The 25,320-nt window shown below is 51.5% G+C and overlaps 1 protein-coding gene across 1 annotated transcript in view; it reads right to left on the bottom strand.

Moving 5' to 3' along the window:
* The window catches only part of CIB4 (calcium and integrin binding family member 4), a 51,233-nt gene that overhangs the window by 23,641 nt on the left and 2,272 nt on the right, over window positions 1–25,320 (bottom strand). Inside the window, exon 3 of the mRNA XM_046662777.1 lies at window positions 18,320–18,416. Coding sequence (XP_046518733.1) covers window positions 18,320–18,416 — 97 coding nt within the window. The remainder of the gene's footprint in view (window positions 1–18,319; window positions 18,417–25,320) is intronic.

Here is a 25,320-nt window from a genome sequence, read left to right as displayed (position 1 = left end):
CCATGGGACCACGTGGTCCGAACCTGGCTCAGACCCACCAGATCAGTCTCTCCCCCGATTCCAGGCCTATGGGTACCTGCCACTGTCCTGGGGAACCTTCTAGAAGAGCTACCTGCCGGCCAGAGGTGCTCAGGGGACTGCAGGCCTGAGTTTTCGGGGTGGGGGGGCGGGCACCAGGCGTCCAGGGACCTGGCATTGTGCTGTGGGGCTCGGGCTGCTCAGCGGAAGGAGCAGAGGCTCTGGAGTCAGGCTGACGCTAAGTTGGCATAATAACTTTTTATTTGACATCTACGAGATTTTGGTACGTTGCAGCATTTGAGGTTTATACAATCTCAATTTTTCAATGTTGAGCAAAAAAGAAAAAAACAACAGCAAAAAAGGAACTAAAAAGACCAGTTGTCCCCTAATTGGCTTATTAACAGTTATTACAGGAGAAAAAGACTTACCCGTTTTATAGGTAAGTGTCTATTCACATTTGTACCTTGCCGTTTTTAACAGCTCGTTAACAACTCATTAAACAACATCAAATTCCTGAGTGATAAAAATAACCACAAAAATCAGCTGTGTGACCTTGGGCAGATCGTTGAGCCTCTCCATTTCCCATCTGTAAAATGGGCAGAATCAAGACTTGGCTCATGGGGTTTTATGGGGATGGAATGAGATCATATTTGCAAAACACCTGGCAGTGGCAGGCCCCCAATAAACGTTAGCCACCAGAAGAAATCTCCCCACCCCAACTTCATCATCTTTCCATCGGTATTACCAGCACCCCAGCCCCTGGCAGCTATACATTTTGAGCTCCCAAGCAAAGTTGTTACCTGGGCCAACAGGTTGCCAGGAGCTCACACTGCCCAACAATGGGCAGCAGAAACGTTAATTCTGGTTCCAGTGGGTGCCCGTGGGCCAGTATTTCCTCAGGGTCAGCTGCCAACTGTGGCCAGAGGCACGCCCTCCGTGTGAAATCTCTAGGGACTCAGGGAGAGCAGCTCTGCTGAGAAGAGGGGTCGGAAGGGGACGTTGAGCGCCTACCTGTGCACAACCTCATTCTGCAGCTGAGGATGGCAAGTTGCAGAGAAGCTAACACATTGGCTAGGTGTCTGCGTCCTCGCAGGGAGCTTTAATCAAAATTCACGTTCTTGGGGCCGCCCGGTGGCGCAGCGGGTAAATTCTCACGTTTTGCTTCTCGGGGGCCCCCGGGGTTCACCAGTTGGGATCCCAGGTGCGGACATGGCACCGCTTGGTAAGGCCATGCTGTGGGAGGCGTCTCACATATAAAAGTAGAGAAAGATGGGCACCGATGTTAGCTCAGGGCCAGTCTTCCTCAGCAAAATGAGGAGGATTGGCAGCAGTTAGCTCAGCGCTAATCTTCCTCAAAAAAAAAAAAAAATCACTTTCTTTAACCCACCATGGGCTTTCTGCACCAGCACCTCCAGGGTAGGACCCCAAAATCTGTATCTGAACCAGCTGCCCAGGTGGTTTTTATGTAGCCAGTCCTTAGACAACACTAAGTGACCTGGTCAAAGTCACAGTGCTAATAAATGGCAGAGACATGACATCAGATGCTGCCCCTCCCCCACCTCCTCCAGGACACAGCCTCCCAGCCAGCAAGGACGCAGGGGCATGGGGACTGTGTGAAGCAGTGGACAGCACCAGCAGCCTCCAGCCTCAGCCCAGAGCAAAGGCCCGACCTGAAAACACTGATTTTGCACCGACACCTCACAAAGCTTCCTTTTCCTCCCTCTAGCTTCCGTCCCCATCTCCTGCAATCGCTGAGGCCAGGCCTGGGCAGAGGCTGGCAAGTTGTCACCCTCAACCCAAGTGGCGCCCTCTCTCTTCCCTCATTGCTCTCTCTGCACCCTCATTGTTCGAAGGGATAAACTTTCTGCTACAAGCATGTCCTCTAACTGTTTTCCCTCTTTCTGCCCTCTTCCAATTTCTGCCAGATTTATTTAGGAAATGTTTTCATTTACTGCCTTGGCCCTTTTGATGGAAACCACTTCTCCCAGAGCACCAAATAAAGTGCCGTTGTTGAATGAATAACTCTCTAGTTCAATCTTACAGCTTCGTTGTTTTATTGATTTACTAGGATAACGAGAAAAAAATTGCTATTGGACACTTGAAAGCAACTGGCATCTGGGGAGGTGGGTCCTGCGAGTGGGGAGACCCCTCTGCTCGGGGAGGCCTGGATGGAGAGAGAAGATCTCTGTCCAGTAGGGGAGGGAGAAGTGGGGGCCCTGGAGGCCCTCTGGGAGGTGGAGGGTGAGGAGGACAGACGGAAGAAGGAGAAGGGAGGTGGTGGATGCGAACGTTCCAAGATGGGACCCTTCCACGGACCCACCCACCCCGTCCCCAGCCTTCAGTGGTTTGGAACCAAATTCATCCAGTGCTTGGCATGAGTGGGGTTTTTGTGGAAATCAGTCAACAGGTCAAGGGTTTTGTTTGGGTAAATATGAAGTGAAGCAGATGTGCAGGAGATGGAGGCAGAAGGAACACGGGAGACATCAGAGCCCCTCTTACTTGTCCCTTATGAGCCCCCCCTCCCCCCTCCCCATAAAGAACAGAAGAATGGAGGAGGGCTTGGTACTCTCACAGGGCTCAAAGGGAAGGTAGTTCGCAGCCATTTCAACATGATTTTTTGGGTAGGAAGGCCCCCAGGTGCATCAGGGCCCCCCTAGTATTGCAGCAGGATTGTTCTCTCTGTTTTCATGGTGTTGCACCGGGAGTAGCGTCAACTTGTGGCTCAGGCTGGGAGCCTGACAACAGTTTATATGTTTTTCTGCGGAAAATGTAAACAAAGTTGCGAACGGCCAATATAAAACTCCATTAAAATACAATCTGTACCTGCACTTTAAAGGCAGTGTGTGCAAAGCAGGAAACGGTAACTAACATGACGAGGTCACCCGGGACAGAGCAGGCACCGGGTCAGTTTAGGGAACTGCCCAGAAGGAGAGCTCCCTGCTTCTCACGGGCAGCAGGGCTGTGCGGCGCCCCACGGCCCTCCTGGTTCCGGCCTGCTGTTTATAAGCAGCCTTCCCGTCTGTAAGCAGGAGGGGTCCTCAGACGGTGTCGGGGCTGCTTTGCACCTGTTTGGGGACACCCATCCCGGGGCACCCTGGGAACTCTGTAGGATGTGTCTTTGCCTCAATACAACAATTTCTCTTTTATCAACACATCTAGGCAACAACAGTTGATCTGTTTTGCCCCTCACTCTGAATCAACTGATAGAAACTGAAGCGGACTCAAACCACAGCCCCTCTGTCACCAATAGCTGCTACTCTCTCTCAGTGATGCCCAGCGACTCTTTAGACACCACAAAGCCCAAACTGAAGCAACTCAAAGGTCCTTTATTGTTTCAGTCCCTGATATTTTGGATTACTGCACTTTCAAAACCCCCAACTTCCTAATCTTCCCCTTCTGCTTTATCCTGGGAACACTGCCCCAATCATAGCCGGCTGCCCTTGAGTGCTAAGGGCCAGCGAACCACGATACATCATTACCCAGGCATTCAGCAAGTGCCTACTGGGCATCACACCTTGTCCCTGCTCTCCCTTGGGCCCAAGGGGACGGGAAGGAAGGAAGGAAGGGAAATGGTGTTTGTTAAACACTCACTGTAGAGCTGGTGCCGTGTCAGCCACATCCACACGGTCACCCCATTTATTCTTTACAACAACGCAAATGGTAGCTCTCGATAAGTTCATTGCATAGATGAAGAAAACCGAAGAACGGAGAGGTTAAACAACTTAACCAAATAAGAGGAGGGAAGAGCAGGAATTTCATCCCAGGTTTGTCTGACCCTCAAACCTGAGTCCTTTGCATGGAGTGTGTCCCGGAAAGATGCTGCACCAAAATGGAAAAAATGCACAGGGAGGCATCAAGCTCCTGGGTCAGCAGGCGGGTCCAGGCTGAGAGGCAAGGAGTGTGCTGCGATGGGTGCCGATGCTGGCTCACGGAGGACCAAGGGGAGGAGAGAAATGTCCTATGAATCTTGGCATTTGAGGAGTGGCAGGATGAGCGGATGCCGGGTCACAGAAGTGATATGGAGTTCTGCACCTGGGTCCATAGCAGCTCGCTCCAGGATGGTACCAGCTGGACGGCAGTGCAGGAGGAGGAGACCTGGGGCTGGGCCTGGCCGCAAATTCAGCAGGAGATGCTGAGAGCTCACGCAGCCTGCGGCCACAGTGTCAGCAGTGCTGAAGCGCATCTGGGGAAGTGCTCACACAGTACCCTCATGGAGGATGGAGAAAATGGATTGGACCGCAACACACACACAAGCATCTATTGAAAGCCCACAAGCAAAGTGACCTTCATGCATCTATGTCAACTTGGAGAGAGGTCTCTGGTGATATGTTACAGGGTTCTCTCTTTTATCATTGACTTAAATATTTAAGAGCCCACGTTTTTTAATTTGTGCTTTTATCCCCCCTTGAGGCATAAATGTTTTCCATGTTGCTACATAGTCAGTAAAATTATCATTTTAATGGTTGCATAGTTCAAATTCCCGGAGTGGACAGTCTTGTCTATCTAATGCCTCCAAGGAGAACCTGGAAATCTAAATTAAGAAAATAATTTTTGAAAACAAAGAAAATAATACATGAGGAGGTTTATGGCAAAATTATTTATAGTAGCAAACACCCTCCCACCCCGCAAAAACCCCAAAATGGAAACAATGTTAATGTCCTGCAATGAGAGGATGGTTTAGGAAATCAGAACTCAGTGCAATTATGCAGCCCTTAAATGATAATCACACAGACTATGGAGCAACGGGAAGAAGCATTTATTCCTAATGGGGAACAAAGCACAAAATAAAACTATCTCTGTATGTCCACAGTGATGCAAAATAAAGTGTGCCCAGGGGGAGAAGGTGGCGATAGAAAGTGACAACTTCTGTTAGGCTGGTTGGGTGCTAAGGGATTGCTTTGTAGAGAATGCATTTTAATGCTGACATACTATTTTAACAATAAATAAAAAGCAAATTAAAAAAGAAAGTACGCTCTGGAGACAATTTGCTAAGCAAACAAACAAACCTTTCTTCTTAGGGGGTTAGAGGCAGGAGCTTCTGCTCTACTTTCTAGGGAGTGAGGGTGGGGCCCCAGGCGGAGCCCAGACCCAGCGAGGGGCTAGTGGGATGCTCTTCTCCTGAAGACCTGGCAGGAAATGCTCCACGAGAATGGAAGTTCAGTGGAAGCTGGCCTACAGTTCTTTGTCTATACCTTTCCAGATACATGGATACATACTGCATACTGCATACATACTACATACATTTCCAGATGCATACTACAGAGTATGGAGCCAAAGGCTGGTAGCCAGTAAGTAGTGAGCTTTTTTCCTGATGATTCCACCAGGCTTTAAAAGCATTGTTGGCTCCCTTGTGCTGCCGTCCTACCCTCTTGGTTTGCATGACTGGGAAAGCGCAGTGGTGCCCCACATCCCTTTCTCCCCAGGGTCCCTGCTGCCTCTTTAAGGAGGATGGCACTTGAAGATAGAGGCGAGGCCACCTCAATTGCCCGGCCCTGTCGACAGCCCATCTTCTCCTGATGACTCCCCCTCTTCTAGGTGACCATCTGCCTAGGAGAGAGACCAGAAGCAGCCTACCAGGCAGGGCACTGCTGGAGCAGAGAAGGAACCACCCCTGATCCCGAGCTGTCCTGCCAGCTGTTCTCCCTGACTACCTTCCTGAAGGGGGTGCCGTTTGAGTCCTGGGGTCACTCATGGGATGAGGGACAAGGGAGAGGCTCTGAATCCACAGGGGCAGGAGGCAGGATGCGGTAGCTGCTTCCAGCCGTCTCAGAAAATAACCCATTTCTGATCTTTGCTTTTCCTGCTGCCTGAGAAGAGGTGTCTTGGTCACAGCATTTGCTTCAGTTCCCCTGGCTACGGGGCTGACCTGCTGGGAGCACTGCCCTCTGGCCTTTGGTCTCGGCAGAAAGAGGGAGGCAGGTGACTCCTCTCCCAGAGGCTGGCGGGGCCTCAGGACGCAGGGATTTCAGTGGATGAGAAGACACTGATCATCTCTCCTCCCAGTCTCTGCTTCAGCCTCCTGGGCAAGTGGGCCAGCCCATGCGAGCCTGACCCGCCTACGCCGCATTCTTGCCACTCGTGCTGGAGGCCACCAGGGGCAGGGAGCCTACTCTCTGCTGAATGAGCCTCATCTTGCTTCACGAGTGCTCTCTGTTTAGCAATGTCAGCCTGAAGGCCAACTGAAACCAACCCCAGTGTCACTTCTTCCACTCATCTTCCCCTTCTTCCGGCCACCAGCAAACATGTGAAGAGGATTATGTCCTCCCAAGTCTTTCTCCAGGTGGAACACCCCCATTTCTTAGCCACCTGCTTACCCCGGTGAACAGCCTGGGGGCTCTCCAGGGACCCTGCCCCTTTCCCTCTAAGCCCCTGGTGTGAGGTTGATGCTCACTTAGGATTCCCTGTGTGGTCCCACCACTCAGTGGGGCACAGCCACTCCCTTCCTCCAGATGCTGTTCCTCTGTGAGGGATGCCTGAAATCCCATTCACCTTCCCGCAGCATTTTAGCATTTTCACATCCATTCTCTCATCCCACCTTCATAATAACCCTCTGAGGAAGGCAGGGCTGCTATCATTAGGTCCGATTTCCAGGTAGGGAAAACTGAGGTCATACACAAACGGCAAATCGTAGTCCAGGACTTTCAATCACAAGCCTGACGAGCCTGGGAGACTTAAGGGGTTGTGTGCTGGGGGCCTCGTCCAGCGCCCAGAACACAGAAGGGGCCTGAGGCTCCACCAGGCGCTGAGGCCAGAGCTAAGAGGAGGGGAAGGTCCCTAGTGGGTCCCTCTGTGGTTGGGCCTGGGCTGGGCCGGCCTGTCTTTCTGCGCTTGGATGAATGTGTCCCCACATCCCAGCTGTGTCGAGCGGGGGCAGTTCACAGTTCCAGACAGGCGACACGGCGCCTCCCCGACGCTGGCTGCTCAGGCCACTGGGAAGCCCTTCAAAGCTGCGGGGTGTCTTGTCCCTGTGGAGGTAGCGGCAGGCCCGGGGCCTACGGAGGGTGGAAAATCCTGGGAACAGAGCCCTGGCCAGCCTGGCCAGCACCTCGTTAGGAGGCCCAAAGCAGGGCGGGGGCGCCGCAGGAACAATGTTGTTTATTTTTCTATTTTTAAACAAGTCTGAGGTCTCTGGGGGCACAAATGGAGTTATCAGAAAAGACGAGTGGAATAAAGCCTCCGGCCAACAGGCTGAGAAGGGCCTTTGGGACCAGGACTCTTGAAAAGCTGAGATGGGGTTTGTTTATCTTGTACTCTGAGAGTGCGGGACTGTGACAGGGTGCTGGACAAGCATGTCCTTGAGCCCTCTGCAGCCTGTTCCCTTGGGGCCGCTGGGGAATCTGGGTGTGAACAATACTTTTAAGATGATTCCGTCGGTGTCATCTGCAGCGGGAGGCAGGAGCCCCCACCTCTGGAAGGATAACTGATCCACTTCTCACCTCAGACATATGAGCTGTTTTCCCAGCAGGCACAGCCCAGCAGAGCCAGGGCACACACGGCGCCCTGTCCCAGCCCTGTCACTGGCTGGCTCTGCCACTGGGCAGTCCCTCTACCTCCTGGGGCCCATATTTCCTCAGCCGGCACTGGGGCTGGTCCTTCCTGCCTTGATTCCCAGGTCCACGTCACAGGGAGAAGCAAGGAGATGCAGTGTGCCCATGGGGAGGGCTGGGGACACGTAAATCCTGCTGTGGCCCTGAAAAGGGGACTTGTCATCTCCATCTTAAAAGTAAGGAAGCCGAGGCTCCAAGGAGTTGAGTGACTTGTCCTGAAGTGTTCAGATGCAGGCCCACCTGGTTCCAGAGCCCGGTCGCCTTCCACAGTGCCAAAGCACCTCTAAAGCACTCCAAGCAAGGGTGATGCATTCTGCTCTTGGGAGCTTCAAGAGAACGCATCCATCATGGACAGAGCCAGTGAAAGGCCTGGGTGGGTTTGGCTGGAGGAGTGCTACCTCCCAGAAATGAGAAGTGTGTTAAGAAGCAAGGACAGCTGGGCATGTGATCAATGGTCCTGCTGTGATTCTGGTTTGAACTGGAGACAATAACAGTAGCTGCTTCCCAGGGTGGATGAGAGGGTCCGATAAGATCCGACGTGTGAGGCAGCAGAGGAACGCTCAGGCTCTGCCTGAAGGAAAACAAACCCTCTTCAGTTCTGCCACTGGACAGCAATGGGGAGCACGGGTTGAGTGAATAGCACCCAGGCAAGCAGTGTGGGGAATGCTACAGGTCGCCCCCTTCTGGGAGCACCACAAACAGGCAGCGGCTGCAGGGCACAGATCTCCCACCAGGATGCCCTGGGGTTGGGGCTGCCCTTGGCCATCCCTCAGGCTCGCTATACCCCATCACTCCAACTTAGAGCCCCAGGTCATCGTGCCTGGCCCTGGGGTCCAGACAGCAAGTTGAAGCCAAGAAGATGGAAGGAATTGGCCCAAAGCCAGTCAGCTGGCAGAGGGAAAAGCTACCACTAGAACACAGAGTCTTCCCCACCTTCTAGTCTCTCCTAATTACCTGTGTGGGAGGCATTGTCACACCCATTTGGAAGATGAGGGAACTGAGGCCCTGAGAAGAGCAGTGACGTGCCCGAGGCTGCTGGTGTCAGTGGAGGCCAGACCCCACCTCTCTGCTGCTGACGGCTCAGCGCAGAGCAAAGACTGCGTCCTACATCATGGAGCTTTTTCTGAAACCAACCACTTCTTAATTCTTTGGCTGAATGTCTAAATAAGGATTTTTGCCAATTCTGAACCCTGCTAACTGATGAAGTTGTCAGAAAAAGATCTAATGATGCTTGAAAATGCAGGGAGGAAGCCAGCTGCCAAATTGCCCTCCCAGCTCTGACTCTGCGTCAGGGAGTCAGGACCCTCCCCTTGGGGGAGGGGGAGCGAGCGCTGGAGGCTGAGTGGCTGCCTCTCGTCAGCTGTGTGACTGTGGACCAGTTGCTTACCCTCTTTGATCCTCTGCTTCCCAGCTGAAAGTGAGGATAATAGCTCCCTCCCTGCGGTTACTTTGAGGATTAAATGAGATGATGTGTGCGCGACATCCCAGCACAGCGCCCAGCATAGCACGGATTTCCGGGCAGGCTGGGAGGGTGGGACGGGGTGGCCAGCTGGCCTGAACTCTGCTGAACAGACTGCAGTGGCCACGCCTGCAGCCCTGGGTGAGTGAGAGCTGAGGTCTCTCGCTCCACTTGGGGAGGCGCTGGGTCTCTGATCAACCCCCAGTATTTATCTTGGGAGGCGGTGCTCCGAGAGCCAGCTTACTTCTCTCCTGTGAGATGAAAGGCTCAGAGTGACCGCAGGGCCTATGAGGTGGGGCCTCGGGGTGGGAGCTTGGGAGGCTGGGCTGGGGCGCTCACTGGGCAGGCCTGCCCCTTTGTTCTCTCTCTTCTTTTTCACTGGAACATTTGTTCCACTCAGAGTCCGGGTACTAGGGGAGGGGCCTGGCCTGGGGACTTGGGAAGCAGACAATTCCCAGGCCTGCCATAGGAGTCTGGGAGGCTGGGCTCTGGGAAGGGCCATGCCAAAACGAGCGGGGCCTGAGTACAGGCCTCCCAAATCCACGAGCCGCTCATGTGTGGTTTGCTGCCCAAAGGCGGGCATTTGAGGGGGTCCCAGCCAGAGATGGGAAAAGCCATTCCCGCCTCAGTCACCAACTGTCCAGGCCACCAGCTCCTTCCTATCCTCCTTTCTCCTCCCGCCACACACATGTACACACACACGCATGTGTCACCTGCTTGGTGACCTTGATTTCATCTTCCTCCAGAAGATGGAGAAGTATGGCAAGGAAGGAATAGAAGTATTTCTGCAATTGTGTGGCTTTGGGTAGAGCTTTTAACTTCTCAGAGACTCAATTTCCTCATCTGTAGGATAGGGAGATACCACCATGCTTTACAGACCTGCCGTGAGAATCGGATGAAGCCCAGCATGAAAAGAGCTTGTAGCCATGAAGCACGTGACCAGTGGCAGCGGATATTTGGAGCTGGAAAGCAGAATTGCTACAACCATCCAATCTTTCTTTTTTTAGCAAGCCACGGAGAATATCTGAGGGTGAGGGAGGGGCTCAGGGCAGTGGCCTAAATACAGCATGAGGATTACCACTCTCCAGCTGTCCTGGCCGGGGCTGTGGGTGATCAAAGACGCCCCCCTCCCGGGCTGCTGCCTCCCCTACATGCTCACGCCCCTGCTCTCTGGTAATATGGGTGCTCTGAGGACTGCCCTGAGCTCACGGAGACAAGAGGTGAGTGTCAGGAGCAGGCAGGCCAGCTCCCCATCAGGGATCTAGCCTCAAATGGCGTTTCCTAAGGATGTGGTGGGAGTTCAGGTCGTGCAGCAGATCTGAGGCTGGAGCGGGAGGCCTGGGTTCCCACCCTGACTCAGCCTCTGCCCAGTGCTGCGGCCTTGTATGGGTCTTGTCCTGTCTGTGGGTCTGGGTTTCTTCATCTGTAAAGGCCTCCCCACCCTTGCGGGGTGCGGTGAGGTGGTGGCCACGAAAAGGCTCTGACAAAGCTGATCAAACACCACACAAGGCAGATTCCCGAGTCTAGCAGCGGCTTGCCCTCCCATCCGGACCTCAGTGGTACCAGCAGATTCAAACCTCTCCAAGTGTGCCGTCTCCCACAGAAAAGGGGCTCAGGGACCCGACGGCTGCTGGGACCCCTTCCAGCCTAGGATTCTGCCAGACGACGCAGGACAGTCATTTATAAGAGCAGTGTTTTCCTTGGATGGACTGCCTACCCTTTGATCCCTGCTCCCTCCGCTGTCAGTGTGGATAATAACTCAGCCGGCTGCGGCCAAGGGAGAGCTGATGTCCAGGTGCCTGAGCACCAAGCCCCGGCCCTGGCCCAGCCATAGGACGGCATCCAGGGAGGTCTTTCTGGGGCCCTGGGGGAGGGATGCTGTGCCTAGACTTGCCTGGCTGCTCCAGAGGCCACTCAGCATCCTAAGAAGTGGGGAGGGATGCCGACAGAGCATGACCAAGGTGTTTCTGGTTGGGTCTCTCTAGGAGGGCCCGTGCCCAGGGTACCCTGGGTGCATCTGTCTGGGCCCAGCATTTGGCACTGGGGTCAGAATCTGAGCTCTGCCAAGCCCCCATGGCTTGTGGTTTTTTCTCTTTACTCTTTACCCAGAATTTCATGAGAAAAGGCCTTGTGAGTCCACAAGCCCTCTCAGTGCACAACACACAGTAAATACATCATAGCTACTTATGGGGTGAAGGGACAAGAACCAGGTGTAAGAACGCCTATCCATCAGACTCCAGAAAATGTCTCTTACCCATGGGAATTTCCCTCTGATAATCAACAGGACAAGGAGTGACAGTTCCCAGAGGTCCTTGGGGAGGGGGGCAGCTCCCAGAGCAGCCTGGCTGGGCTGTGGGGTGGTGTGGGGACGGGAAGCGAGAGAGGACAGCATGGGAGCTCTGAAGACAACAGCCGGGTGGAGCATTCGGGAGGCTGGGAGCAGAGAGAGCCAGAGAAGAGTTTGGGGGCAGCTGCTGTCTGTGTGGAAGGTTCTGAGACAGCAACAATGAGGAGAGGGTATTTTTGAAATGCTCTATTGAACACTAGGAATGCAGGTGTTATTCTTGGGTAAAGATGACACGTTGAACACTCGCCTCTATTTTCGCTCCCTTCTGACTCGCACAGAAACTAAAGGAAGTCTTTAGAGGCATGACCCATAACAACAGAGAGAACACGGGAGGACAGCAGCAGTCACACAGTGACCTATGTGGGAAGCAGAGGAACGAGTGGTAACTGACCCACCAGACACGAGAGAGCAGGACCCTGAGCCCATGGGGGGTAAAGTTGGTTATCAACCTGTTCTACCCCCCCGGAATCCTCTAAAGGCTCTGGAACTGGGGCACTGGTCACACTGGAAACGAAGGTCGGCTAAAAGCCGGATTGATTGACAGTGTTGAAAAGCAGTTGGAATTCTAGGCCTCCCCCTCCACTCGACGCTGTGGGGTGACTGCCCCTCCCTGGTCCCTGCAGACGACTGGAGGATTGTTCTCTGGGAAGAGACCACAGAGACTTTCTGCACTGGGGACGTCAGCCGCGTTGAGAACTGCAGATTAAATAAATTCTTGCGCACTGAAGCCTGGGACTCCACCAGCCCTCTTTCCTGACTTCGCTCCAGGACACTGGCAGCCAGAATTTTACTCTCATCTTCTCTAGAGCATCCTCAAGAAACAGCCCCTTCAGCTCACCCTCCAGGGGAGCTCCCAGTCGATAAACTCCACCCAGGGACTCCAGCTTTGACACAGCATTTATTTTTTTTTTTTTTTTAAGCTTGGCACCTGAGCTAACACATGTTGCCAATCTTTTTTTTCTTCTTCTCTCCAAAGTCCCCCAGTACATAGTTGTATATTGTAGTTGTGAGTGCCTCTGGTTGTGCTATGTGGGACGCCGCCCCAGCATGGCCTGATGTTCACGTCCAGGACCAAACCAGTGAAACTCTGGGCCGCTGAGACGGAGCCCGTGGACTTAACCGCTCAGCCATGGAACCAGCCCCTCCCCACTCTTAATTATAAGCAGACGACTACCAGATACCCAAGGAAGGCCTCTGACACAAACACAGAGACCCAAACAAACTAGTGGGAAAAAGCACCTTGGTGAAAAGATCGGGGGGGAACATTGCATCCAGGAAAAAGAGGATGCTATTTTAAAAAGAAATAACAGAGAACAAAAATGAGCTCTTGAAAATTAGAAGCATGACAGAAGTGGAAAACTAAATTAGGGATGAAGATAAAGTTGAGAAAAGTCCCCACAAAGAAGAGCAAAGAGATGAAGAGGAAAAAAAGGAGAGAAGGGGAGAAAAGTGATGGGCCGATTCATGACTAGATATTAGTGCTCCAGGAGGAAACACAGAAAACAGAAGGGAGAAAATGATCAAAGAAAATAATTAGTGGAAATATCCTAGAATTGAGGGACAGTTTCCAGGCTGAATGGGTCCTCTGTGTGCCCCATACATGAAGAAAAAGACCCAAACCAACTCACATCGTTTTTTTCCAGAAAGAAAAAAAACAAGTTACAAAAAGAGATCAGGAAACAGAAAGACTTTAGACTTCTCAGTAACAACAGTGAAAGCTGAAATGCAGTAGAGTGATGCTTTTGAAATTCTGAAGAAAAATAACATCCAACCTATGATTCAATTCCATCTAAACTCTCAGTCCAATGTGAAGGGAGAATAAAGACGTTTTCAGATATGTAATGTGTCAAAACATTTACCTCCATGCACCTTTTATCAAGAAGCTACTAAAGGATGCACTCCACAAAAACAAGGGAGTAAACAGAGAGGGAGGAAGACAGGAAATGAGGGATCCAAGGGGAAGAGGAAAAGAATCTTGATGATTGTGAAAGAAGATCCCAGAATGACAACATGTACCAGGCTCACAGGGCAACCCAGCCCTGATTAGAGCGACTCAGAAGGCTCCAAGAGAAATTCTGCCAAGAAAATGGACTGTATAGAAAATGTCTCACTTCTGAATTCCTTGGAGGAGATTTAGATGATTGGCAGAGGTTTGGTGTCAACTTAATGATAACTATGTAGAAAACTAAGCAAAAACGATGATTACATCTGGGAAAGACAACCACCACAACGAAATGTGCAGAAAGGGAAAAGTAACCATAGTCTATTGCACAGCTCAGCTCTGAATGGCATATGCAGTCATGATAATGGAAACCCTGAATATTGGTCTAACCAAAATCATGATATGACTGTATTGGAAGGGCAGAGGAATGGCGAGTGATGTGCAGGATGGGCCTAGGGGAGGAAAAGAATTAAACCTCTTCTCTAGGGGGAAGTGAAAGGCTGCGATATCTAGAAGGAGCCATACAAGGGTGCTCTTTAGAGATCTGGAGGCAAATACCAAGAATCAGCTAAGAGCTGAAAATGGTTGCCTTTAGAGAAGGGAAATGGGGGTGACCCTCCTAGGGCAACTTGACTCTGGGCTTGCATGAATAATTTTGATTTAAAAACTAAAAAAAAAATTAAAAAAATACAACTCCCATCTCTGCCCCTCCTATTCTGGTGATTTTTCGAGTGACTGAAAAAAATATCAGGACTTTTCATGGCTAAAAGCCTTGGGAGTAAGTTCTTTTCGAGCTATCCTGAGCAGATAGGCCCAGCCTATAAGCAGGTATCAGAGAGGCTCAGAAAAAATGGGGATAAATGGAAATGGAGATGGAGCTGATACCCCAGGGGCCACACCTGGACTGTCTCCTGACGCCTCAGGCCATTTCCTAACCTCTCTGTGCTTTACAGAGTTGATGCTGCGATCAGCGTAGTAGGGGCCAGGCTGTGCACAGAGCACCTGCCTGCAGGAACCCCAGAGGCGGAGGTGGGAAGAGGCCAGAAGAGGGCCGTGGCCCCTTCAGTGCAGCAAGTCCATCATAGCAGCTCTGAAACCCCAAGCTCTTCCCTCGAGCCCTACTGTCCAGTCATCTTGGCCCCGGAAGCTAGAAGCCCGGGTCACACCACGCCACTACTCATCCGTGTTTACAGAAAGCAAGATTATTATTTACAAGAACAGAAACATTGAGCTAATTCACTTTTAAATACACCGAAGAGAGCAGCAGACAAAAAAACAAACTCAGAAACTTCTGAGTGGAAAAGGGCCATCATGTCCCGGCCTGGCAGGGCATTCTCGTCATCAGGCCTTTCCCGCCACCCTCTGCTGCCCAGGCCACTCTGGCCTTGCTCTCTGCTGACGAGCAGACCCTTCCCGATATTAACTAAACTACTTTTTCCCCGAGCGAATCCAGGTTAAGAAAACAGAACTTTCTTCCCAGACCACTCAAGCCCCTGAGCCAAGTTGTAGCAGTACCCAGAGCTCCCTGGGGCCCAGTTCTCAAAGCGTTTGCAGAGATGTGTTCTGGGCAGTGTGAGTCACGCAGCTCCCGTCCTTAGGGCCGCAGAGGACACAGGGACACTTGGGTCCCCGCTTCCCAGCAAGCCTCTCCTTGCTCATTGTGGGAAGGAAGCTTTCTGCTTCGCCCAGGGTAGGAAGTACCCAGAGGAGGACTTCGGTCCCAGATCTGAATCCCCACAAGCCAGTCTGAGGACCAGGGATGGTCAATGACAAAGTTCTTGACAACCAGCGACAAAGGGAGAAAAATAAGGACAAATAGGGGTGTGTCTGGAGAGAACTGTTCTTGTTTCTGGGATGAGATCCTTCTCACATTTTTGTTCCAAATGACTATGTTAAACAAATGAAATGGTGATTGCGGATGACATTTTTTAATGTCTTTACTTGGCAAAATTGGGAAGTTGGCATCTCTAGCTAGTTCCTCCTCAACAAAAAAATTTTTTTGAAATTTTATCGGGCTATGAAAGTCCAAAGTCCGGGACGTGCTGTGGTCGTTTATACAAAAGAGAACAAGACCAGGCCCCAGGGCCAGAACCACGGACTCGGAGGGCGAGGAGGGCACCGACGTGTCCCGTCTCCCTTTGATACCTACGTATGTGTTAGAATATCCTGGCAAATGCTTGGCCAGCCCCCGCTTGGTGCCCTTCAGTGACCGGGAGATCATTCCCGCTGCTCTGATGATTAGAGAGTGCTTCCTTGTATGGTCTAGAAAACTGCGTCCTTGAACCTGGGCCTGTGCGTGGGAACACCTAGAGCCTGCCCTTTCCTCTTTTAAAAACAACCTTTCACCTGCAGAAAAACAGGCTCCAGGCTGCACCCCTCCCACCCAGTCTTCTTTGGTTGGGGTCTATTTGCTCTACCCCCACCCCCGTCCCCAATCATTCCTCTTGTGCAGTGACTTGCCTAAGATCACACGGCTAGCAAGTGAGTTCAAACCCAGCTCATCCGCTCCTGGCCCAGAGCCCCACCCCTAGTTCTCCAGAAGTGGCCAGAGCTCAGCATCCTCAATTCATGCGATGGTTCTGGCTGTTCAGAACCAGTTGGAAAAGCAACAGAGAATCCCAAATGAAAAAAAAAGTACAAAAAAGTAAATGTGATCCCAATAAACACATACTTCTGCGCAGAAAAAAGTCTGGAAGGAAATAAGGCAAAATGGTCATGGCGGTCATCCCTTGAGGTGGGCTGTGGATGTTTTTACCATATTTTTGCTTTTCTGTGTTTTCCAGTTTTTCTACAATGAACTGGTTTTTCTTTGTATGATAGAATAAAGTAATGACCATTTAGAAGGATGAAATAAGAAAGTCCCAAGACTCCATCTCAGTTCCCACCACTGTCAAGAGAACCAGCTCTGGGGGGTCCTGTGCTCCAGAGGTGGCCCCAGACCCCAGCCCTGCCTGTGTGGGGAAGAGCCGCCCCTCACACTGCTCCTCCAGGCCCTGTGCTTTTTTTTTTTTTTTTTTTTTCCTGAGGAAGGTTCGCCCTGAGCTCACATCCTTCCTCTGTTTTTTAGTATGTGGGCCACTGCCACAGCATGGCCACTAACAAAGTGGTGTAGGTCCGTGCCTGGGAACCAAACCCGGGCCACTGAAGCTGAACTCAACCACTAGGCCATGGGGGCTGGCCTGAGTCCCTGCTCTTTTAAAGCAGCCTGACATTCTCTACATCTGCTACCTGCCTCAGCTGCCAAATGGTGAGCCCACAGCCACACAGACCCCAGACCCTCCAGAGTTGCTGCCCGATGTGCTCCTGTCCAGCCCCATCTGCCCCTCCTCTGTTCTTCTCAGGCCTTGCTGTCCCCTAGCCCCCACCCTACCTGGCTTCCCACCCCTGAGATGGAAGAGAGGAGTGGGTGGGGAGCATAGTGGAGGGTGTGGAGGAGGACGCCTCATCCCCGCAGGTCTGTTACACAGCATAGGCTGTATATACTGTTTTACAGACAAGACACTAATGCTTAGAGGGGAGATGTGTCATTGGTGTGGTGTGATGGAGCTGGGCCCAGATCCTGTCCTCTGATCCCGTCCGGTGCTTGCTCCTCTGGGCTCAGAATAGAGCCCCCAGGCCTGACTAGGGTGTGCTTGCTCCCCCCGGAGTGCTGGGGCCATGAGTCAGCGGTCACCCTCCATGCCAGCCCTCCAGGGTAGGTCTTTGCCAGGTGTTCCCCTTGTGCCCTCAGGGCGCCTTACAGACCCAGACACACGGTCAGTGCTGAGCCAAGCCCTGATTAGAAGTGGAGGGCCCGGCCTGGGGCTCAGAGTCCTGCCTGATGGTCCAGGCTCTGCTGTCCTTGTGGCCCTGGGCAAGTTGCTTCCCTCTGGAGCCTTGGGTTTCCGATGGGTAAAACAGGCAGAGCATGTTTGACAGTGATTCGACTGGGGGGTCTGTAAGGTTCTTTCCAGGCTGAACAATCAGACATTCTGGGACTGACTAGTGACACCAACCCCCCCTGGGGAGGGGAGGGCAGAAGCTTCCCATTGGGGCTCGCCTCTCTGGGCTCGCCCCCACCCCGGGTCCCAGCCGCCACATGGATGAGTGTTGAGCATCCAAGTGTGGGCGCACGTGTGCATGTGGGAGGTGTGGATGTGGAGACATGCCTGTGTGGGTGTGGGGTGTGAAGGGGTGTGTGGGTGAGTAGGGGTATCAGAAGGACAGGTTCCCCGTTTCGTATCTTGCACAGGCACATTCTCCAATTATTTCAGCTTTCGGGGGATTCTGCTCCTTTCCTCTCCAAGACCCCGGCTCCCAGCTCCACATCACACCCCCTCCACACCTCTTCTCCTGCCTTTGTCCTCTCTGGTCCTGCCTCTCTCCTCAAGCCCCAGCTCTGTGTTCTTTCCCTGTCTCTGCCCCAGAACAGGGCCTGTCAATTCAGAGCGGCCGCGCAGCCTTCGCTGAATGTGTGCCCCCTCCACCCATGTGGTCTCTCCCTCAGGACCGCCCCCCCCCCCCGCCCCGTCCCCGGCCCTCTTCCAGGAGGTGCCCAGCGCTCTCAGAGCCCATCTTGTTTCAGACAGAAATGAAGATGGGCTCTCGTTGCACAATGACAAATGCAAACCATTATTCTGTTGAGACCCAAATGAAAAATCGGGAAGCCTAACACCGTCAGGATTTGTTACCCTGACATCGCCTCTCTATGCACTGCACAAATTTTAACTGAAGTCTCAGGAGGGATTGGGGAGCCCTTTTATTATACACCTCTGGGCTCTTCCAGGGGCCCTGGGAGAAGGGCAGGGCCTTCTCACGACAGGGACAAAGGCTCAAGGATGGTCCCTACAAGATTGGAAGTGGAGGGTGCTGACAGCTCATGCAAGCTCAGCCTGTTGGAGTGTAAGGAAGCTTAGGGAGCACATGGAAAGTCCTAGCCACTTCACCCATTTCACAGGTGAGGAAACAGACCAGCACACTCAGCCCCTCAGCTGATCCTAGTGACACCACGCCCATCCTGGACTCACCCTCAGGGCCGGCAGGGAGCTGACTTGGTCCATGGTTAGCGTCGCCTCCTTGTAGTATTTCCCAGGGGGACAGAGCTTCAGGAAGGTGTCGTGGATGCTGAGAAGAGAGGCATGATGAGCTGAGGAGTGGACACCAGCAAGCCCCCTCCCCGGCGGGGCTCTCTTGGGAGGAAGGGGAAGTTGGATTGATTGACACAGAAAAGGCAGTTATAAGTCATTCCTCCCTTCTAGAAACATCCCTGAGGCTCCAGTGTGCCCAGTATACCATGGGGAATGCAAAGAGGAGCTGGGCATGAGGAAAGGTAGATGAATGGGCTCTGTAGCCTGGAACATACTCTCCAAGTGTTAGTCATAAGACACCAGAGCTGGAAGGGACTTCTGTCGTCACTCAGTCTAGTCCCTCATTTACAGATGGAAAAACCAGGAGGGCCTTGGGGAAGCCAGTGTGCTACCCAGGCCATCTGCCCAGCCCCACCTGCAGCCCAGAGAAAAGAAGTCATGTAGTCAGTGTGGCCAAGTCAGGATTAAAACCCAGCTGCCAGCAGCCAGCAAACCACACAGCCACCCTAGACCCAGCAAGCTGGTTCCACAGACTGTGGGACTGAGCAATCATCCCAATGGATCTTATAGTGGATGTCTCTGTCTGTGGGCCCCCACACTGGTCCAGGGAATTTTACTTGTGAGTGGCAGGCAGAAGGTAAAATGGCTGTGTGACCACCGAGAGGAAGAGGGCAGGAGTAAACTCTGCCCAGGCCAAGAGAGGACCAGCCCCCATCCTCCACCCCTCCCACCCCATATTCACGGAGGACAGACTCCATCAGCCTTTTAAGGGGCCCTGAACTGTCACCAGAGACTTTACTCTGACAAGTTTGGGAGGGAGCTGAAAAGCGGGGTGTGGAATGAGTGGGGGGAGACATGTTCCAGGAAAGAATGGGGGTGGGGGCGGAGGGCACTGAAAGACAGCAAGGAGGAAAAGAAAGCCATCCTTGCTGGAGCGTCCAGTGGCCTACAAGGGGAGGGGGCAGCAGGAGCAGTCTGCCCCAGCCAAAAGGAGTATTTTATCACTGTCATTATTAGAATTGCTGGTATGAGGTGATAACAAAAAGCAGACTGACTTTCAGTAAATTTTATTAATTTCTAAGAATTCTCTGAGGCCACGCACCCATATGGCCGGCGCCCGGGGGGACCACTCCTGCTGTCCCCAACCATGGTTCTCCCGCTGCACGCTGCCAACTCTCACGGACATTTGTCGTGTAACCTGCTTGACAATCTTGCAAGGAAGGGACCATTATCTCTATTTTACAGAAGAGGAAACTGAGGCTCAAGGAGGTAAAATAACTTGCCTAAGGTCACACAATGGTGTGAAAGCCGGAACTGTGGACACCTGAGCTCTGTCCCCAGGGGCCCAGAAGGAAAGATCAGTAGGACTGCTGAGGGAAAGAGGAGGAGCCCTACTGCTCTTGCCAGCCTCTCCCCTTGTTCACCAAGCTCTGTGTGCTGGGTGCACTCAAGCGCATTATCTCATTGAATCTTCCCAACAACATGTAGGAGAGGTATAGGGGTGATCATTTCTGTAGATGGGTAAACTGAGGCTCAGAGAGTTTAAGAGGTGTGCCCAAGGTCACATAGCTTGGAAGAGATAAAGTGGGGTCAGAACCCTAAACCAGGTTCTTTGGACTGGGCTGCCCACCCCCAGAGGTCCACCCCACCCAGGTGAGAGATTCTCAGCTCCCTGGAGTGCCTTCTGGGGAGGGGGTGCCACAGGAGGGCCCTGCCCGGACTTTATGCCTTCCCAGGCCACCGAATGGGTGGGCTGCCCACAGATGAATCGTGGCTGCATCTCAGCTGCCACAAAATGTTCTCTCTTCCTCCAAATATGGATCAGCCGGCTCTAAATGGAACTCTGAATTAATCACTAATGGACTCAAAAGTCAAAGCCATTTGAAAAACTCACACGTTCAGCCTGCCAGAAACCAAGCGGCCAAGCTGTGGCTCCCTTCCACACTTAGCCCAGACGAGGGGAGGGGCTGTCTGGGGGCCCAGAGGCCCTGAAATGGGGGAGGAGACCAGCTTCGCTGCTCACACTCTGTGAGAACTTGGACCTCCTGTGTCCCCTCTCCTGCCTCAGTTTCCCCTCTGTAAAATGAGTCTCAGAGATCCCCCTGGCTCCCTCTAGTTCGGGCATTCTAAGGCTATTTCTGTACCTCTCTCTGGCATCCCGTCCACCCCCTTGCCTCTGAGGCCCTCTAATTTAGCAGTTTTCAACTGGGTCCCACACTAGAATCATGTGGGAAGCTTGTAAAAGGATCCATGCCCGCCCCTGGAGGTTCTCATTCAAGGCCAAGTGGGGCCCAGACACCCAAAGGTTCTGCAGGCTTCCGGGTTTGTATTGTACAGGCAGGACTGAGAATGCAGCTCCCGCACGAGCCTTGATTTCCATTCTGCTCATCCCAGCCGGGGCTCGGACACCTGGGCTACACCCCCTCCCATGGAGTCAAGAGTCCTTTGCCCTATGGTATGGCCTGCAGGTATTTTATAAACGGCCCTATCTTTAGCCTGAAAATGTAGCTTTTAGTCCCATGATCTGCTACTTCCAAGCTGTGTGACCTTAGACAAATCACTTTATTTCTCTGAGCCACTTTCCTCCTTTGCAGAAAGGAGATGATAATACCATGAACATAACAGCTCCACATACTCAGCACTGACCCCCGCACCAGGCACTGCCCTAACTCCTGACACAGGTTTGATCATCTAATTGTCCTAATAGTAACCACATGAGGTTAGGTTCTATTACTCTCATATCACGCTTTCTCTAAGTCTGGAAACTGAGGCTCAGTGAGGGTAGGAAACTCACCCACGGTCACACAGCTAGTAATTGGCAGAGCTGAGCCTCGAACCCAGGCCTTTGGCTTCCAGGAAGCAAGCCTGTGACCACTCTGCCTACTGCCTTTCCAGTGCTCCAGGAGAACCAGGAGCTAATGGCCAGGACAGGGTGTGGAGACTGGAAGGTGTGGGGACCTCAGGGGTGCTAAAAGGAGAGTGGCCTCATGGCCATGTTAGCCTGTGCAGAGGTTAGGAGCAAAGCTTCAGGCTCCCAGACCCATACTTAGCCCAAGATCGAATCAGGAGCCATCCCTGAGTGAGACAGCATCGTCCAAATTGCATAGACTGAGTCAGGCTGACCCAGACTCAACCGTGGAGGTGTAAAGGAAGCCATATGTGCCCTCTTTGGGTCAGACCCCAGATGCAGAATCTGCAGCCACAGCTGAAGACAAGGGCCCAGAAGGGCCCGTGCGCTGAACCCAAAGAGACATCTGGAAGGTGAGGACTTCCAGGGCAGCAGTTCCACCAGAAGATGGAGAGGGCTGACCTGGAGCTGAGGCCAAAGGGACCCTGCTCATTCAGAGACCAAGAAGATATGAAAATTCTCACAGGCGAGAAATTTAGGGTGGATAGACCCCTTCTTGGAGAGTCAAGCCAAGGCAGCCCTGGACTTGGAAGGGGCCAGCTCTAAGACCAGAGTATGTCACATGTGGTCTGCCCCTCCCAGCATGTGTCATCTGAGATCTGGTGGCCAGGCCTTTATGTCCTATGCAGGCCTTTACGTCAGAGACAAGAAGGTAGGAAAGTATTAAACTAGGGCAGAGCAGCCCTTCTCCACAGGGTAGTCCTGCCTGTCGGTCTCATGGATACTTTTTTTCAACTGGATGAATCCATCCAACTGCACTGTCCTCCAGGCCACGTTTCTTTGTCACATTCATGGGAAAATCACAACACGTTGGCAAAGGCAACACAGGAAAATTGTCACAAAGTGACAAGTTGGGCATAGTCTGGCCCAACTTGGCTGTGGCAGCCCATGATGGCTGCTTTGTCCTCTGAGCATCACGTGCCATCTGCTCCCTGAGCCACCGCAAGGACTGCTTGGTGTCCCTAATAAAGCTGTCCCTTCACTTTTCAGACAATTCACCCACACTCACCCTAATGTAGTCAGTCCCAGGTCCCCTCCAAGAAGCTAACCTATGGTCGGCTTGTCTGTGTGTGTGTGTGTGTGAGTGTGTGTGTGCACCCTCCCAGAGATATTCTCTGCGTACATATGTATGTATGTTTAACCCTTTATTTTACAAAAACAGTAGCATCCTGTATATACCAGTCTAATTTACCAAAGTAATACAGTTAAGTAGGCTAAAAGCACAAATAGTACTATAATACTTACAACTAACATTACTAATATCCAGTATTCCGCACACCTCTCTACCCCTGCTCTCCAGAGGCAGCATTTAAAAAATATTTTGCTGCTTCTCTTGGTTATTGCTTCATATTTACTTGTATTTCTAAATGCTGTGCTGACACTGACATTTGTTGATATTTTTTCATTGTAGACAGTATCTTGTGACCTCTTACTATAAAAAAAAAGAGAATTTACCTCTCTATATACTTCTCCATACTCCAACCTAATATAAAAAGATTTGCCTGAATCAATATTTGGTGTTTAAATCATTATTATTATAAGCACGTTATTTTATATTTATACATATTATTGTATATTTTATCTGTATTATTCAACCACTGCTCACAGCTGAGTTCCCTAATACAGCATGATAACATTTTCTTTCTTTCAAGGTTTTTGTTTTTCCCAGAGTTCATAATCACTTATGTTTTTCTTTTGTTCAGGTTTCAGTGTCTCTCTCATTATTTCATCTCCAAACTTTCTGCAGAACTTTAAAATTCTCAGTATGGTATATACATCACATCATCTATAGGTTCATTTTGTTTTCTTGGAGGCCTCTCTCTTTGAATCCCTGAATCCTAATTCTGATCTGGACTAAGTGCTTTTCAGGCACAGTTGTCATCCTTGGGCTTCCCTTCACTATCATTTTTGATATTCATTTTGCCTTTCTCTATGCTGACTTCCTTTGTTTCCTGGATCCTAAGTTTTCTTTTTTCCTCATTTACTTACTAGTTTTAATGGAGCACGTCCTCCAAAAGCTTCCTTTAAAAAGGTGCATAAAGGAGATCTTTTTTTTTTTTTAATTTACACATCAAAAAATATTATTTCAGGCCAGCCCTGGTGGTCTAGTGGTTAAGTTCAGCATGCTCCACGTGGGCGGCCCAGGCCTGGCTCCCGGGCGCAGACCTACACCACCTGTCTGTCAGTGGCCATGCTGTCACAGCGGCTCACATGCAGAAAGAAGGAGATTGGCAACTGTTAGCTCAGGGTGGATTTCCTCAGCAAAACAAAATATATTATCATTTCACCTTCTCTCTTGACTAATAGTTTAGCTAGGACTTAATTCTAGATTGGAATTTTTTCCTTAGACTTTTGAAGGAAAAAATAGTCCTGTCTTCCAACACAAGTCCAAACCATTCTGATTCCTGATCCTGTGTATGTGTTGGTTTTTTTCTCTACGGAAGTTTTTAGGAGCATCTCATTATCTCTGGCATTCTGAAATGTTGTTATAATATGACTTAATGTAGGCTTTTTAAAATTCTTTTCTCAAATACCTAGTGTCCTTTTGCTTTCAATGCATACATAATGAGCGAGGCTCTAAAAGCAGACCGGAAGCTCATCCCTGCTTGTCATTGTGCCTGGTGGCCCTGAGTCAGAGCCTGTCTGGCTCCACTCTCCCCAGATGGTAAGCTCCTGTCTTCTGCTGGGGTGGGGAAGGGGTGCTGAGTGGACTGCAGGGCAAGAGAAGGGATCACGTAAGACTTTCAATCCACCTGTCTGGTCTCGCCTGACCCTGCACCCCGGCACTCAGAGACTGCTGCAGCTTTCTGGGTGCTTGACTCCAGCATCCCAATCCCTGCTTTCAGCTTTCTGCTCTGCTATCTGCATCACTTATCCATCTGCTTTCCATTCTTAAAATTTTTGTTGAAACTCTCCTTTATTGTCATCTCTTCAGTTCTTTTTGTCCTTATGGGTTTATTTCTTTTTTTTTAATTCCTTTACTCTCCTTTTAGTAGAGGGAACAGAGAGAAAAAAAGATGCTCAATTCTCCATATTAACCGGAAGACCCCTGCACTTCGCTTTCTTTACTTAACAATATCCCTTGGAGATGGCTCCAAGCCAAACCTAAAGCTCCTCCTCCTTCTCTCTAAGGGCAGTATCCCACTGATGGGTGGATGTAGCAGCATTTAGTTCATCCGTGCCCTCTTGATGCAAGTGCAATGGCCAAATGAGGTGCCTTTCCCTTTTTGAAGCAGCTTTCCACTCCTTCTCTGGTTCTCTTCCATTCTTCAAAACTCTTGACAGCTGTTCCACACTCTCGGCTGCTGCCCAGGATGTGGTCTTCTGGGTCTGGAGACTCACCTTAGTTTGACACAGCAGAGAGGTGCCCCAACCATCTTGGCATTTCGGTCCCCCTCAGTTCCTGTCTTGCTCTGTCTCATTTGAAGGTCTCCAACATGGAGAAACAAAGGCAGAGTACCCTCCATCATCCAGTCTGCCTTCCTTAAGCAGTGGCATCCCCAACCCCTCCCCCAGCACTGACCCATTCCTGTTCTTCAAGGCCCCAAAGGGCGGGCGCCTCCTGAGCAGGAGCTCCCCAGGGGCAGGTATCGGCCCCTCATGCTCAGGCATGGAGCTGTCAAAGGAAGGCGCAGGCTGGAGAGAGCTTTGAGAGAGGCTGGTTAGGGAAGTTTGGACTGAGGTGGAGCCTTCCCTAGCATCAGTCACTGGGACCTGCCTCCCCAGTACAACACAGATCAAGCCATGTCCTTCCTATTGGGAGGTCATCTTCCATAGAGGAGGAAAGAGGTGGGAAACAGAACCTAGCCAGTGGCCACCTCGTGGCCTGGGTGGGCAGTTCAGAAGGGAGGAGTCCTTAAGGATAGCTTTCTTCCAAGAAGATCTTTCTCAGAACGCCAGTACAGAACACATGAAGATGGAGGGGCAAGGTTGCAGAGAGAGAAACTGAACCCCTCCCATTCTCCTCTCTCTTTGCTGATCCCCCCACACACACCACCACAACACTCACTCCTAGACAGCCTCTGGGGCATGT

The sequence above is a fragment of the Equus quagga genome, chromosome 5 (assembly GCF_021613505.1).
Source record: "Equus quagga isolate Etosha38 chromosome 5, UCLA_HA_Equagga_1.0, whole genome shotgun sequence".
Lineage (NCBI taxonomy): Eukaryota > Metazoa > Chordata > Mammalia > Perissodactyla > Equidae > Equus > Equus quagga.
This window is presented reverse-complemented; position numbering and strand designations above follow the sequence as displayed.